At 39.2% G+C, this 17,397-nt stretch overlaps 1 protein-coding gene and 1 long non-coding RNA gene across 8 annotated transcripts in view; one reads left to right on the top strand and one right to left on the bottom strand.

The window, feature by feature from the left end:
• tead1b (TEA domain family member 1b) overlaps positions 1-17,397 on the top strand; it is a 45,456-nt gene that overhangs the window by 17,584 nt on the left and 10,475 nt on the right. For 2 of the 7 annotated variants that reach the window (XM_058089129.2, XM_058089130.2), the window contains 4 exons: positions 9,298-9,362; positions 12,150-12,365; positions 16,000-16,011; positions 17,163-17,294. In XM_058089129.2, coding sequence (XP_057945112.2) covers positions 9,298-9,362; positions 12,150-12,365; positions 16,000-16,011; positions 17,163-17,294 — 425 coding nt within the window. The remainder of the gene's footprint in view (positions 1-9,297; positions 9,363-12,149; positions 12,366-15,999; positions 16,012-17,162; positions 17,295-17,397) is intronic. The other 5 variants (XM_058089132.2, XM_058089133.2, XM_058089134.2 and 2 more) reach the window with 5 other exon arrangements.
• LOC144901587 (uncharacterized) lies at positions 565-16,687 on the bottom strand. Its single transcript, XR_013629642.1, has 3 exons — positions 16,625-16,687; positions 15,349-15,406; positions 565-599 (listed from the first exon to the last, which is right to left on the bottom strand). It is a non-coding gene; the product is annotated as an uncharacterized LOC144901587 (long non-coding RNA).

Here is a 17,397-nt window from a genome sequence, read left to right as displayed (position 1 = left end):
AACGTATTTTCCGATACATCTATATTTTATGTATCAGTGACAATGTACAATGTTCTAGAATTTGTATGTACTTGAATGTGCCTATTGTTCAGGCTGCCAGATTGGTGCTTCTGTGCTTGCTTGTCTTTTATTGTTCAGCTTTTCCTATCACAACTTTTTTTCCCCCTGCCATCTGGTCAGTGATCCGACCCAGACCCCTCCTGTGGGAACTAAGTGGCACTTGCTTTGCAGAGATGCTAAGAATGAGTTGCATATAATGAGTAGACCTGGCTTGGCCCTGATGGCCCAGCTCTATGCTCCTGTGGGGCTTGTATCACCAGGCCGAGAATGCTCTGAGACAGAGCGTGCAGACCTGATCCTCCCTGCTGGGAAGATAATTGGGAATTCTGGGATCAGCTCAGGCTCCTCGAGTCACCTGCATTCACTCAAAATGGTGTGTGAGAAACTTCATTGTCGGAAACACACCTCTTGAATAATACCTCATTGGTTCCTCCACCATCGGTGTAAGACTATCTTGTTTTCACTCACGTGTGTATGTCTTTGTCAAAGGTGGGGCATCACGTTGCTTTTCAGCCTCACAGGAATGTCTTTCTACATATCTGGTTAAAAAGACAGTAAGCATAAAATTAGCGACGCGGAACACCTCTGTGACAAAACAACCAAATGCATTTTTTCTAGCAGTGCATGATGATTATCAGACCGATATTATGGTTGGTAAATCCGATATGTTAAAAATAGCTCAGATAACTGATACTTAAAAAATAAACACTCCAGTGTGGTGAGATGACCCTTACTGTTGAGTGGTGTGGCATGGTTTTCAAACATGCTGAGACCTTGATGCCTATTGAGACATATTACATGAAACATTTTTGTAAACGTCATATTTACAATGATAGCGTTTATTAATTTGCAGAAAATTGCATATTTTTCTGTGTGCACTCTGTTTCTATTTTTAAAACGGCTCCATCAATTTTTTCTTTATGATTATATTTCTATTAATAACAAATTTTACATCATCTGAGTTTAGTTCACAGTTTTTACAGTCTTTACAGTGTTCCAGTTTGCTACATGGGCATGTAAAACATTAACTGTATTTGAGTCTGCACTGTGGAAAAAGCATAACAAACTAAAGGGTGCTTTATTTTGGTCAGGAATGTACTGTATAGGAAATCAATTATCCACACTTATGTAGTTAATGCTTGTTTTATACAAATGAGTCACCAGGTGAGGGACATTGCTTAAGCAATGTTTGTTCTGATCTTGGTTCTGAGGGAAATTAAATGCAGCCTTTGTTTTCCATGCTGTGACAAAAAAGAAACAAACCAATAGAACTATTCATATCATATATAATTTAGATCTTATTTTTTTCACTGTCCTTGCTTTGCTAAATTGACATCCTTCCGATCCATTAACTGCTCATTAACTACAGTATGTGCCCTCAGAATAGGCAAGTAATTAAACTTGGCAGTAAAATGGATCTCTAGTTAAGGACCTGCATGATTTATTTTATAATGCCTCAATAAGTATTAAATAGTAGTTTGTTTAGGGGGCAGATCTGTGCTTCCAATTGTGATATCAGATCATAAAGGCTATTTTTCATAGCCCAGTAGTCATTATGTTAAAAAGGCAGTAAAATACATAAGTACAATAAGACACACCACTAATATAACCACAACGTGCAATCTGAATAGGTCATATAGCTGAATAGCTCATATAGTACATTACATTTTTGATTGAGCGAAAATTAGAATTAGAATTAGAATTTCTTTTTTTTTTTACACAATTTGTTGACATTTTTCAATGAAAAGTTTGAATCTATCACTCATCAGAGATACTTATATTGATTTACAATCTGTAGTTTTTCACCGGCAAGGATCATTAGAACCTTTGTTGGTTGTACTAAAAAACATACCGTCTGTTTTCATATAATTTAATTGCAAGCAGCACTCCTGCAACCATGTTGTAACCGGACTCATTTGAGTGAGTTTAATGAAATGTTTGTTTTATCCAAATTCATGTTCATTTTGGTTCTCTTTGAGAGATCTTCTGGACGTTGAATATGTTTGGCACATTTTTTCAAGATTCATATTTGTTTTAACCCGTTTTTAGATGAGTGAGATGAGTCAGTCTGGTTGAAGGTTGTTTGCTCTGGGTGTTGGATATCAAGCCGCTGCCTGTCTGAATCAGTACATGGGGTGTGTCCCAGCTGTGAGGTCTGTGTGTGAGGCCCTTGGAGCCAGGCTTCTGGTTTCAGGTTGCATGTTCCCAGTTGACTGCTTTTGTTTGACTAAAACACAGCGAGTCCTCTTAAAGACGCAGTGTCACTTTCATGCGCTGCTCAAGAAATCACAAGTCTCTTGCTGATTACATCATATTCCATTGATGAAACACTTTTATTCTGATGAGATCATCTCATACTGTAGGGACCATTTTGTGTAATCAGCATATGAATGGAATCTGAATGCTAGTGTTATTCTCTCGGCGCGAGCACAGAGACTACACACCGCTCACAGAGTCTGCCATCTATTTCTTATGCTGTTTGATGACAAGTAACAAGTGTCTCTCGACACTGCACAGAATCGCTGTCAACAAAGGAACCATAGACACCAAATAATCATATGCCACGCCACTTGAATGCTTTAACATGTTATCTTATTTTAAGCCCCAATACTGAAAGCTATATCTATTATTTGTCTCTATCCTAACTTTACACTTTACAACTCCCTCATTCTGGTCTTACATTGTAATTACAAGAAAAGTTGAGATTTATTATCATGGCCTCAAAGTTTGAGTTTATGTTTATACATAGTAGTTGCAGTCAGCATGTCTTCCTTTGTGCTCGGATACACAATTGATCCTGAGAGATTGCAGCTATTGATTTGACTTGGTGTCTTGCTTTGTTGTGGAAAATGGGGCAGTGCAACTTCCTGACTGTTAGTACCGTGTTCACACATCGGACTTGCTGCACAGCCAATTCCTCGGGAGACTCATAATTACAGCCGTCTTTTCAGATTAGTCCAGCAGCCTGTCCAACTGTGGCTTCTTTCCCTGGTCATTTATTTCATCGCTCTCTCTCCTCTCTTGAGAGACACAGCTCAACACAATGACCCGGTTAGTCTCTACAATAATGTATGTGATGATAAACACAGTGGCTCCTAATTGATAGAGTGATTCAGACAAGGGCTGGCCGTGAAAATTGGTCCCCTGTGAGTATATCGTGAGTGGAGCCTCACGGGTTTCAGCTCTTAGCCTTGTTTGAGGCGGGCAGTAGAAACAGAATGGATTGGACCAGTCTGGGTGATAAAGATGCTGTCTTTGCCTCCCCAACCCTGTCTGAATGCAGGCAGAGTTCAGCAGACGTTGCTGTTGTAATCCTCTCAGTGTCTCCAGGAAAGCTCAGGTTACTGCCCCGCTGCTTTGTGATGTCTTGTAAGATTTTGAGAGAACACCTCACCTTTAATCCCCCACTGTTCAACTAACACATTAGCTCAAATGTGGCTGGCCCAGCCCCTGCAATAAAGCCTTTTAGCCAGCTCAATAAGGTCGTTTCAGAGTTAAGTATTGATTTCTTTTGGTGTCCAGAGGGGGGAAAAATGGATTTTTAAAGAGCTGTTAATTACAGTTGAACACATATTAAAGAGAAGTTGATGTTTGCTATGACAGGTCAGTAAATGGTCAGTGAAATTCACAGTGAAATTTGTCCAGAAGCCACAATGTTAGTTCACATAGCCTTATTCAGGAGAGGTTTTCAATATTATCATTGCTTGCATATAATTGTCAGCTCCTTCAGCAGCAAATACTAGACTTGCAGATACAGCAAGTTTGCGACTTTTAAAATCTTGTAACTTTTATGTTCATGCTTATACTGCTTATGCATGGGTGTTCTCATTTCAGTTCATTTTATTTACATGGTGTCAGTTTCAATCAATATGTAGTGTGAACCAGCAATTTGCAGTGAGGTTCATAACTGTTGAGGCTCTGTATTTTTACTTGTACATTCAAGTTTTGTGCCCTAATTAATGTTGCACATTAAGAGAATATAAAAAAATAACAAAGCAAGTCACTTTAGGCAAAAATGTTTTTAAAGACTTCTGAATCCCCTCCTTTGTTTTTAAAAAAATAATATGTACCTTTATAATTTACACCTTTTATTTGCATACAAAGCCTCTCCTTCACCAGGAAAAGCTCTGTTACTATATACTAAAAATAAGGGGGCTGAAGCGCCACATGCAGCTCTGGAGCCGCGGGTTGCCGAGCACTGCAATGGAAGGACAGCAGCGACAAGCACCTGCCAGCTCATCTATGTCTTTTCACAGTGATCCAGAGCACTGTGCACCTCATCGTAGGACGGTTCACTGCAATTTATTGTACATGTGCCATCCAATCCAGCCTCATCTCTGACCACACGTCACTGGTATGAGTGGACCAAAGAAAAGAGAAAAATGTATGTATTAATCTAACACCATAGTGCAGTCTTCTCCACACGCAGTTCTACCAACACTGCATGGAGCCAGATGTCATGATAAGTTGATCTAACTTCCACCTGGAGTGGCCTGCGGCCTAAATTATCCTGACCTGTTATTATGTTGGGTAATAAAACAACCACCACTCCACAGGAAACACCTGTTGGAATTACCTTTCATATTTAGTTTAGCTGTGATTATTTTCTCCTGAATAACCTACAAATTTACTTGCCCTTAGAAGTTGTTTCTCTCAAAGAAACATAATATATAGGTCAGCAAAGCATTTGGCCATAGTCCCAGCCAAGCCTATAATAATTATATTATAATATCCTCTGCTGGAGAGACCATGCCCAATTTTTGTGGTCTTTAGGTCAGATGTTCACTTCCACTTGGCAAACAGTGGTATTCTATGGATAACTAGGGATGTCCGATAATATTATCGGCTGATACTGACATAAAATGAGTTATTGACTCATATCAGTATAGTTTTTTCTGCCGATGATTTTGGCGTATGGGTGATTATTCACATCAACAACGTTGTTCACTCAGTATGTCTCCAGTCTTGAATTATTCCCAAGTCTTGCCTTCAGATTCCAAATATGCAATTTGCAATGACTCTGATGTGCTGCAAGGAGAGAATAAGGCATCTCATAATAAGCGCCAGGAGGCGTGTTGGATGAGCTCAGTTTATAATTTCAATGACTATATCAAACAAAAAATAAAGTAAAACAGAATGGCTAAGGAGCAGGAAGGTGTTTGTTTTTTATTTCTGGAATTACTCAGTGTTATGTAGTGTCTGATAGATTTACTTGTGTTAGAATCTGCTTGGCAAGATTAATATGTGTATGTAATTGATATATTATTGCTCAGAAGTCAGACGAATCAGCCATTGATTGCAGTGATATGTGAGAAAAGTAGGTTTGAAGAGGCTTCATTTTGACAGTTTCAGTGATTTGTTTGTAGCTCTCGTTTCTTTTTAAAGATTTAAAAAAGAGGGCTCTTGATAGGTTTGTGCCTACAGGCCAGTCACTGTGGCATATGAGTTCTACGATGTCTGTCTGTTGAGCAGAGCGCTGGAAGCCCTGCACCAACAGACCACTTGCAGACTATCTGCAGGCTGATTCCCAGCCAGGCCCTGTGCTTTCTCATGGAGGAGCGCGAGCCCAGATGTGACTGTGGTCGTGCCTGCATTAGGAAAAAAAAGTGCTATTACAGGAAATGGATGCTTTTAAAATAGGGGGAAAGAAAAAAACTGCCGCAGTGCTGTAAAGCATTGTTCTTGCTGCTCAGAGGACCCAGCCAAGACAGTTAATTTGTGTGCCTTGGCCAAAAATAGCCAGGCTATGTTACACAATGAATTTCAAGACAGCAAAACAGCAGGGGCACAACAATCTCTATTATAATCTATCACCATATAAAGTCGGGGACATTTGGATGGATTAAACAAAGACTTGAATGAAACTCTTATAAAATGTACATTTAAAAACCTGTGACCTTGTTTGGGGGGGTTATGGGAAGTTGGGTGTGGCATTGCAAAATGTGACAATGCCCCTCATTGTTATTCACAACAGAGGGAGTCTGTCACAGCTTCCTTGGAGAAAGGATGCTGGTAGCCAAATTGGATTCCTGACTGAATGAGGAATCAGCTACTTGAGGACAGACTAGTGAAAGTTGAGCCACCATCCTTTTGAGGAGATGCTAGTGGAGACCCATTCATATTTCCTAGATCATCCAGGGGCATTGATATTTATTCAAGGTAATTCATTCCGGCTGCCATCTCCAGCAGCTGAACAGCACAAATCCTGGGGATCAGACAATAAATATTTAATCCTTTTCCTGCTGCTTTAAGTGCAAGAACACCCCTTTAAAGAGTTAATTTTCTCAGGCCTCTTCAAGACTTGGTCCCACTGCAAGACTTCACTTAACCCTGGGAATTCACCCACTATGCATAGAAAGGTTTATTGGATAAAAAAGCTTAAACTTAAGGCAGCAAGCACATTGGACTATGTTCATAACAACTTGTTTATATTCTAGGTTCTTTTCTTCAATTATGCATTTTTTATCCTGTCAAAATCCAATCTGTTGTTTTCGTGGTTTACCACAATTATATTCAGTATGAATTATTAGATATTATATCAGTGATTGTTTGTCATCCGATCCGATCCCCGAGATGTAAGCCAAGAAAGTACCGGACCAGTAGCACCAATATGCGTTTGAAGGCGTTCCAGTAGGATAGACTGATCGACGGTATCAAAGGCAGCACTGTAATCTAGTAATAATAATATTGAGGTGGTGTCACAATCCATAGATAAAAGAAGATCTTTTTCACTTTTGCAAGTGCCGACTCAGTAGAGTGGTTCACCCTAAAACCAGACTGAAGAGGTTCAAATAAATTACTAGAGGCCATGTGGTCATTGAGCTGTTGAGCTATAATTTCTTCAAGGATTTTGGAAATAAATGGGAGGTTAGACACAGGCCTGTAATTAGAAATACTCTCAGGGTCGGGGTTTGTTTTTTTTTTGAGTAAAGGTCGAATCACCGCAGGCTTGACAGCTGCAGGCACAGTGCCAGAGGAAAGCAATAGATTTATAATATTTAAGATTGGAGGAGCTAAAATTGGGAACAGCTCTTTAACAAATTTCCCAGGAAGCGGAAGCAGGCATATTGTCTGTTTTGCTGCACTAACAAGTTTTGTAAGCCCGTCAAGGAATATTCACTCAAAATAGGAAAAGCGTGTGGGATGAAGAATAGAGGTAATGCCAACAGTAGTCTTGGCCGCTGACAAGTTTAACCAATCTGGAGGCAGGGTGTCCTTAATTTCGTTCCTGTTTGTATTTCATCAGACCATCCCCCCCATGCCTGGCGGAGGTAGCCACAGGTTCCCAACCCTTGCTTTAAACTTTCTTCCACAACAAAGTAATGTTACTGCTCCATAACCGTGTAACGCTTTTGTATTTTCTTATGAGAAATATGTTTCTACTACATTGTTATTATTATTTGTGGATCAGTTTTCTACCTCATAGAGTTCAGGTGGGAAAAACAGACCTATACCTCGGACAATTTTAAGGCATTGTTATTTTGCTGTACAAATATAGAACCCAGTGAGCTTTCCCCTCAGTCTAGTGAAAAGAATGAATTATTCAATAGCAAACAAGCTTTCAGTTGGCCATTTGTGTGCTTTGATCTCAGAATCAGTTGCTTGAATGCCTGTATTGTCATGTTACGTTTCCACAGTGTCTGAATTATTGAAATCTTTATCCATCTGCTAAAGTTTACTGCACAGGAAGCCTGGCGCTGCAAATCCCCAGATGTTGTTTATTTGCTAGGAGAGTCACATGGCTGAATGCACTACGCCTGGCCTAACCACAAAATTAAATATACACTGTCATTCACTTAAATGTTTGAATTCATTGCTGTCCTACACAAGGTATGTATATGTGTTTTTTTATTTCTTTTTACAGAAATCACAAAGACAATTGTTTGGTCTGTGTCTGGCACAACCAAATAATATTTTGCATTTCCAAACTGGAATATTTCAATTAAAATTTTATAGATTTTGTTGTGTCACGAGACGAGACGATACATGAGATTGAGTCTACGATTGTTTTCATTGTTTAATTTTATTTTTTATTGTAATCTGCTAATATAATTTCTACTGCGTTACGCTGTGCCCTGCCTCCACCCACTGAGACATGGCTGACTTTATGACTGACAAAAGGGCTCACTCCGCTCATGCTGTTGCTCTATGGAAGTAACGGGTGCTGAAACCAACCAGTTACTGCCTGTTTGGAGGCGGGAAATGAGGAAACCAGACAAACATGCACAAGCCAGTGTATTGAGGCTGCCACAATTATCAAGTTCCTTTTGATTTATTGTGTGATTAATTAATGTATTTATCTCATCCTCAGGCCAAGTACTCCCGAGACATTTTTTTTTTTCTAAACAAGAAATCTTGTGATGTTTTAATCTCACAAGATCTTGTGACACCCCTGTTTTACATATTGTATTAGCATTCATTTGGTATATTGGCGTGTCCTATTGGGTTCTGGTAAAAGCAAGACATTTGATAATGAAGGGAAGGAACAAAAATCCTCTAGTGATTTTGACAGTGGAGGGGTGGGGGGTGTTGAACATTTCATAGAATAGTAGATTAGAACCATGGCATTGCTTGGCTACAGCTGGACACATAATTAAAGCCTCCCTACCTATAATTTGACTAATAGTTTTGTTTGGCGGCATGTTATTAACATATGAAAGGGCTAAGCAGGGGTCACGTGCATTGCAACAACAATTAGAGCAGACCTGAGGACACAAGAATGTTTAGAGCCATTGTTAATTGGAAATCTGTACAATGCTGTGCATTAATTAGAATTTAGTTAGAGCTGTTTTAAACCCAATGTATCCAGTTCCTTCTCTGTAATATTATGAACAGCTATGTCTGTTTCCTTTCAACGTGTTGGGCTTTGAAGAGAATGAGATTGAATTAGATTAATTTGAGAGGCTGTGCTGTGCTGGATCTGTTTTTTTCATGCTAATACTGCATGGTGTTTCCATGTCAGTGCATTCGGTTTGTGAAAAATACATAGACATCCCTTTGGTATTCTGTTTTGGTTTAAGCGGAACCGGTTTCGTTAAGGCTGTATTAAGGTATTGCAGTGTTATATGTATTACTATTACTGGACAATGTTAAAATCAAAGCCTATCAAAGCCCTTTTTTAGGAATAACAATACTTAAATGGTGAAAAGAAGTAATGTAAAACCACGTGCAGCCACAGTCAACACACTGTAGTACTACGTACTTAGCTCTTTCCATTCCATGCTCCTGTTCCTGCAGGTCGCAATGAGCTGATAGCCAGATACATCAAGCTACGGACCGGAAAGACGAGGACACGCAAGCAGGTAAGACGAGGGATGGGGTTGACTAATCCTCTGTCACAGCCATGTTGCATGAACAGATGCCCCTGGATTTAAATATCTCTGGAATTGTCACTCTTAGTTCCGCTTTCAAATACACACATGAGAGGTTTAGTTCGAGTCATATCAATCGGTTTCCCCTTTTACAAATTATAAATTACCTCCCTCAAATAGCTTTGAACTCATGACCACCCTTTGCTCCAAATGTAGCCTTTAATTTCATACAATAAATCAGTTGTACATGATACATTTATGGGCATCAATGAGATGTCATGTAAAAAGAAACTAACCACTGTTACTCAAAATATTCCTTGTCCTTGTGAAGTAAATCACAGTGTTCATGCACTTGGCTGTGGTAGAAGTCTCTATTAATGGGGCGGAAGTCTAGGCCTTATTACATTGGTACAGTCTCTAACCAAAGAGACTATTTTACTGTTGTCTATGTTGGGGAGTGCATCCTGTCTTCTTCAGGCTGCACATATAACGTTGACCACATACATGAGCTCATATTTCTGAATCAAAGTGATGAATTACAGGCTGCATCTGTTCTGCAAATGACCCAGTTCATCATTACAAAATAAACACCACAAATTCAGAATTTAGTACTATAGTTGTGAGTATATAAATAAAATTACATTTTAAATGACACAATGGACTAATTGTTAACAGCCAGATAATTAGTAAAGATGGTGATAAGGATCTCATCGTTCTTTCAAGTAGGGAATATGCTGGTGTCTAAAGTGACCTTCGATCACTGTGTGCGTGTATCGATTTGCCAGACTCACAAAGGATGTCTGCTTTTTCTCAGTAACTCCGCTCCTCAACTCAAGGAAGGCGTACACAGAGGATTGTTTGTTCCCAATGGCATTTTTAAAAAATGCATTGAAACAATGACTTTCAAAACAATTGTTGTTTACATGAATGTTCTTGTTCTTGTCAAGAATATGCTATCAAAAAAGGTTAACCAGTCAGAAGCATGCTCAAAGAACGTTTGGAAATGTCACAATAACAACAGTGATGAACGAAGATGGGAATCATACGTTTTTAAATGGAGTACAGTGGAACCTTGGTTTTTGTTATTAATTCTTCTAAAACTTCTTCAACAGAAAAAAATGTTTTTATAGGAAACAATGGTAATCAAATTAATCCTTTCCAAAAAATAACATAAAACACATTTTATAGAAACCTACGCGACCCTAACCCTCTACTCACGTACTGTAGTTGTTTTAGATAACAAATAACTTCACACTCTATTGGTGATGACATCATAGAGAGGCGTCAGAGCTGGTAAAGAATGACTTCAGATGTATTGAGAGCATGTTTTGTAAAAAGACATCTTACAAACACTGTTAGACACATGACAAGAACCGGTGATGTCACTTCCTGTCACACATCACACATCTGTCCACCCTCCACGTAATTATACAAAAACTGAAGACCGATGTTCCACTGTATATTGAATGTAATTGTCAAATTGTCAAAGCAATGCCTGCATTTTTGTTGGCATGGCAAAAAAGAAAATGAGAGTGTTATACTATTTAATGCCAAGAAATATTTCTGGTGTTTCATATAATTAATAATAAATAATTGTGGTGTTCCAAATTTTAGTTTAGTTCATTCAGCCACTTCACTGAATTTGCTGTGAGGATCATTACAAGTATGGCCGGGATCATATAAATCACTGTTGCTATCAATGGACACCCAAATGGTTTCAAACTGGATCTTTAATCCAAATCCAATTAGCTTTCTAAGAAAAATACTAATTATTCTTTACCAGAAGTACACAGCCTGGCCAGGGTCACCACCAGGATTTAACCAAGCAAATAGTGTTTGGGTTGCTGCAGTAGGTCAGGTCTAAGTTCGGTAATGTTATGTGCCCAAAGAATGTTGGTCAGATGACTCGGTGAATATACTGAATGGCCAAGTTATTCCATCAATGTTTCCCCCTGATGGTGCAAACATATTCCAAGGTGACAATGCCAGGATTCATGGTCCTCAAATTGTGTAAGAGTGGTTCAGGAAGCAGGATACATAATTTCCACACATTGCTGCCAAAGAGTCCAGACCTGAAAACCATGGGATGTGCTGGGATGATCCGGAGAAGACTTTGCAGTGTTGGCTCAATACAATACTAGTCATCAATAGAACATCTTGGCGGAAAATGTATGTATAAACAGGTGGAAATGCTGCCACAGCAAATTCAAAACAAAATATTATGTGTGATCTTTCTTTGGCTAGGCAGTGTAGGTTTTTCATCACTTAAGCTTTACCATCCCCATTTGCTAGTTTTACATCCACCAATTGTGTTCATTCAGAATTAATCACAAATGGTATTTCATCATTATTCCTGTCAGACTTCCTGTTAGGTAAACATGAGCAGGTAATAATTTCCACTGATAAAAAAATAAACAAAAATCATTTGATTTGTACCTGCCAAAATATTCACCATGACAATCTCACCACATGAGAAGTAAACTGGCCGGTGAAATGCCTTGTCCAACTCCCATAAGAATACGAGACAAACCAATTGACATTCAGTACACAGCGGATCACATCTGTGTGCTCTTAATGTGCGCTAAAGGGGCCTGCATCCTCCTTAATTAGCTCACTTAAGTGACAACGACACACGGCATAATGCTTTATTGGGTGTTAGCATGGTGTGCTGTGTGGAGATGTCTCTCACCTGGACCTTGTCTCCCCTAATGAAAATTCAAACAAAGACATGTTTGTTCTCGTTTTTGTTTATTTTCCCCTTTTCTCTTTTGAATGGAGGTGTCTAGTCACATACAGGTCTTAGCAAGAAAGAAAGTTCGAGAAATCCAAGCTGCCATTAAGGTACGTCTGGCTTTGCCCAGTTGCAGGGGGCTTTTCATTGCCATGGTTACAGGCTATTCCTTTGTTTTCCTCCCCTCCCCTACCCCGCAGGTGTCTAGTCACATTCAGGTTCTTGCCAGAAGGAAATCTCGTGAGTTTCATTCCAAGCTAAAGGTATGCGCTTTTCTGCTTTTGGGCTTGTTGTTGCTCCGTGTCCCTTAACGTCGTCCTGTTCCTTTGGGGGAATGTCTTCCCTCCATGACTGTTTAACTTCTGTTGACATGGTCCTTCTTGTTTCCTAACACCCTCCACTGTGTCAGCCCAGTTCTCCTTCATACTAACAGTGTCTAATTGTTTTCACTTCCATTTGTTCATTTATTCATATGAGAGCAGCTTTAGAGGCCATTAGATTATTATTGTTTTAAAATGCCATAATAAAATCAGTTAGATTGTTAGCTAGATTGTTACTGTCATACATTCAGAGCAGTTCATTATACTTGAGCCCATTTGCCATACTATATTAAGATGTTAAAGGGATAGTTTGGATTTTTGGACACTGTGAAACCGGTGAAGCAAATGTGCGCAACATTGGAAAAATAACGACGACCAATTTTTTTTTCTTCTAGGCATTTTTGCAATGCAAATGAATTACACTTTTGAACGCATATTGTTTTGAGAAGCCAAACTCTTTACTTAACTGTCCCCAGCAACTAGCTGGAACTACTTTCCTCAGCACCGAAATCCGACCAGAACTCGGCTCAGGACAGAAAGTAGGGAGTGAGTCTCTGTTGACGGACTTCACTTCCTATGAGGGTGTCATACAACTTAATGTAAAAAAGAAACTATCCCTTTAAGATAAATGTTAAGATTCATAGTGGCATATTTCTATATTTTTTTAGATTAATATGCATAAAATAAAATATATTTGCAAGTTTTTCAACTAATTTTTTCAACTAATTGAATGACTATATTAACATGATCATACAGGTAACATATTTTTAAGTCAATCACATAGTCTTACAGTAGTTCATGCTTGTTATTATTGTTATTATTATATAATAAATGTACTTGGAAACAAATAAAGGCAGCATTAATGGATTTACAAAATTCCACACTAAATCTTTCCAATGTCCAGCACCAAATATATGGACACTAATACAGATGTGGCTGATATTTTCTTACCAAATCAAATCAAATAGTATTAAAAAATATATTAAATATATATAAAAATATATATTGAAAAAAATATTCATGCTGATAAAATGCATCAATGCGGGGTAGCATGCTGGCAATGGCTGTTTGGTGATTGGCTGAGAGCTACAGGGCTGAAGTTGGACTCTGAAAGGGCATGGCAGAGCAGGGTATCAGTTGTGTAAATTTAAATAAATTAAATTATACCAATCTCTCATTTGACAGTGTAACCTAACTTCCTTTTTAGTTCAACTTGGCTGTGAGGCTGGTCGCACAATGCTTTCTTTTGATAGCGCTTAATCAACAGTATTCTCATCATACTGTGGCTCGCAGTTGCTTTCCTTCCTTTTCTTCTTCCCAGGATGGTCGCCACAGATTTTTGGTCATTTATAGTGACATTTGTGAGAAAAAATACTCAAAGCCGCTAATGATGTAGGTGATATAAAATGGAAAAGTCATTATGAAAGAAAAATTTAAGTCAATGAAAGTAAACACTCATTATGTTTTTTCCCCTTTGGGTGTACAAATATACGTTTTGACTTTCACACTTTGTTTCACTCCCAGTATTCCATATCCAGTAATGACTCCTCATTAATCTATGATGTGTTTGTCACTTTGTCTATGTGGCGAGTGAGACAGCCACATGAATGCCTGCTCTTTCAGACGCACAGGCAGCTCTGTGAGGAAAAACAGACGGCTTTTGTATGAGTCCCTGTCTTTTCTCATTTAAAGCAAATTAGACTCCTGTGGCAAAGAGATGTACAAGTGTGCCCTTCCTTTTTTGTGGCAAAGGGAATGGGGGCGCTCATCAATGGAAACCTGCTGTTTCTTGTTCTTGTTTCATGTCTATGTTATTTCAGTAAAAAGTCAGTATTGTATTGTATTTGTTGTATTTTGTTGTATTGTTACTAGAATGGTAGACCTCCACCAAGGGTTAAATGTCTGGCAACTAAGTATGTAGGAACTCAATAACTACAAGGAGATTAATGTTTTATCGAGATTCTGCATTTTACCTGGATCCAACACAAGCATCAAAAATTACAATCTGCTCTAACAAGATGTGGCAGAGATAAATGCTCAGTAATCTTTAAAATTCTAATTTGATAATATGGATGCTTAGATTGATCGGCTACTGATCAGAATCAGCTGATTTCTGTGGAAAAGCAAGTTAGAGGCATATGACAATAAATGCCTTTCAACAAAAAAAACGATCACCTGTGGCTCATACTATTACTACAGGCTGAAACCGTAGAAATCCCCGTGTGCAGTGTAGTGTGTTGTTCTAATGTGGGTAGTGTCCCCCTCCCCATTTCCTTCACACTGCGCAGGCGTCCGGTTTTAAACCAAAACAAGCATGTCTGCCATGTGGAACTTACATGCCATTTGTGAGAATTATGTAAAAATTTGCATGCAGCAGCAAATGCCACAAAAAAAGTTAAATGTTAAAAAGCTTTAATTCAATGTTCCATTTGAAGAACAAATACTTGATAGAGTATGGTGAGTTTTCTTGACTCACAGTACAGCGTCAAACGCCAGCTTGGTGACCTGCGTTTCTCAGCGGTGGAGGACACACTCACTTGGAGGCCAGCTACTTGCTCCACCAGACAATGTACTACTAATACTTTTGGGGCCCCTTGGCAGTCAGGGAACCATTTAGTTATCAAACTTTTCCTCCCTTTACGGCGCCCATGGCACAATAACCCATCATAAATATATTGAAAAATTTACAGTTAATCCATGTGATCGGCATCGGCAGATTTCACTCAGGATGATCGGTATCGGAATCATCAGCATGAAACCCTGATCAGAGCATCCCTGCTTAAGATACAACCAAATTCTCTATTCATTAATTTCCCTAATGGAATTAATAGATAATCTGTAAATTTGTGTTGTAATCTGAATGAAATTTTACATGACAGCATATTGACACACAGAGACTGGATAACTGACAGGAGGGTTCACTCACCGCTATAGAACCAACAGGCCCATGTGTTGAGACAGAGTGAACCCTCTTGTCACCCAGCCTGTTTGGTAGAGAGAGAGAGGAGGAAAATAAACATGCATGTACATGTCAGCGTATCAAGGCCGGAAAATGTTGTTATTATTTATTGTACAATTAATTATTGATTATTGTGACAGGCCTACACAGAGGGCTGAAAACTGCAAAGGAGTATTATTGTCACACTGAAAAGACAGACGAAATAACACTAGGATAATAAAGTCACTGAAGGATGTCGTAATATTAACAAAATATAGTGTTAACATATGCCCGTTGGGTTAAATATTTGTGAAATCACCTTTTTTGTTGGTTTTATTAAATCATATGAAATATTTAATGCTGTAGCCTGATTCATCTCTATAGTAAATTTCTAAAGAAATGGTGTGAAATGGTTTTTTTGTTTTTTTTTTTTCTTATTATATTATGTTGACGTTTTTTTACAGTATAAATTTGTTCTTTGTATTTTTTCATATTTCACTGTGGAGAAAACCTCCCCCTTGGTGGAAGTAACCATTTTATTGGGAGCCATAATACTGAGGGTCTTTTATATTTGAAAAAAAATCTCTTCACTGCCTATTGTACAAAATGTACAATGTAACCTTGTTTGTTTGCGTTTAGGTTACAAGTATGGTAAGTATTGACTTTCTATTTGTGTTTCTGCTTTTCATCCGGCCTTGCTCCGCCATTGCTAGCTTTGCACTTGTGCTTTTGCAATACTGTAGTGACACAATAGCCGTTACAAAAAAGATTGTTCGATGTAGTGGTCTTTGTGTGTGTCGTCCTGCTGCTGTCATACTGTATCTGGACTCTGCTGCTCCACCAGCATCTTTTGCCAGCATGCTAAACCTTTAGTTTCAGTCATCAATGTTTGTGCACAGTCCTGTTAAGTTTACTCAGACTTAATATGCAGAATTTACAACTTGATGGTTTAACATGAAATAACTTTCTGAATGCACATTACTTTTTGAGCAGTTCTTGGCAGATTCTCCCTGACCAGAAATATGTACAGTGTAGGAAATGGCTTTTTCACAATGTACCTCTGTAAATGTGGACCGAATGGGACACCGGACACGATTTTACTATTTACCATTACATCCATAGTCCACACAATGTCACCTACACCAACATGTAGCATTGTAAACAAAGACACAGACACAACCATGTGACACACTACAACTATAGAAGAAAGAACACATGCACATACGTCAGTCGTCTTCCGCTTGTAATGTGCATCTCCCTCTACCTCACGTGTAGTCCTTAGACGGTGGTGAGGTTTTGTGCAGCACAAACAGAGCTCTGTAGTCCACCATTGCTGTTGTTTTTTGTGCAGGCCTCCTGCTTGTTCTTCTGGTCATGTGATGGTGACGGGGCAATGACGTCACTTTTCAGAAAGTAGCAGTGTGCTTGTTTGCATGGCAACGACTAGATGCCGTTATCAGATTTTAAAACTCTCAAAACTGTTTTCAGGGCACCCAGAACAAAACACTGCTGTTTTGAGCTGAAAACGTTCCTGTGTGGACAGACTTAGTCAACCACTAAACTATTGTTTTAGTGTATACCACCACTGTGGACAGGAATGTGCCAAACTGACACCTTTACTGACAGTCTTACATCATCTTTTAACCTGCTTGCTGTTGTCACAGTGGTGCTTTCAATGTGTTTATTGGATTCTGTTGCTACCTATGCACCACCCTCCCACCACCACCACCACACACACACACACACCAACAATCCCCCGCCATTGAGTGCAAGCGCTAAGCCTTTTGTGACTGCTGTTAAAGGACCAAGCCGTGAAGGACAAAGCCCTCCAGAGCATGGCCTCCATGTCGTCAGCTCAGATCGTCTCTGCCACGGGTATTCACAACAAGTTGGGCCTGCCAGGCATCCCTCATCCCGCCTTCCCTGGAGCAGGGGTAAGGGCCTTGCACCATGGCACCCTGCTATTGATCAATCCTGTTCAGCTTCACACAGGGCGATCATGGGGCCCCCACCAGGGCCAAATCACATTACACACTA

This window comes from Doryrhamphus excisus, linkage group LG13, assembly GCF_037039965.1.
Source record: "Doryrhamphus excisus strain RoL-2023G ecotype Guam linkage group LG13, RoL_Dexc_Guam_v1.1, whole genome shotgun sequence".
Lineage (NCBI taxonomy): Eukaryota > Metazoa > Chordata > Actinopteri > Syngnathiformes > Syngnathidae > Doryrhamphus > Doryrhamphus excisus.
The sequence above is the reverse complement of the archived record's forward strand: the minus strand, read 5'-3'. Positions and strand labels throughout refer to the sequence as shown.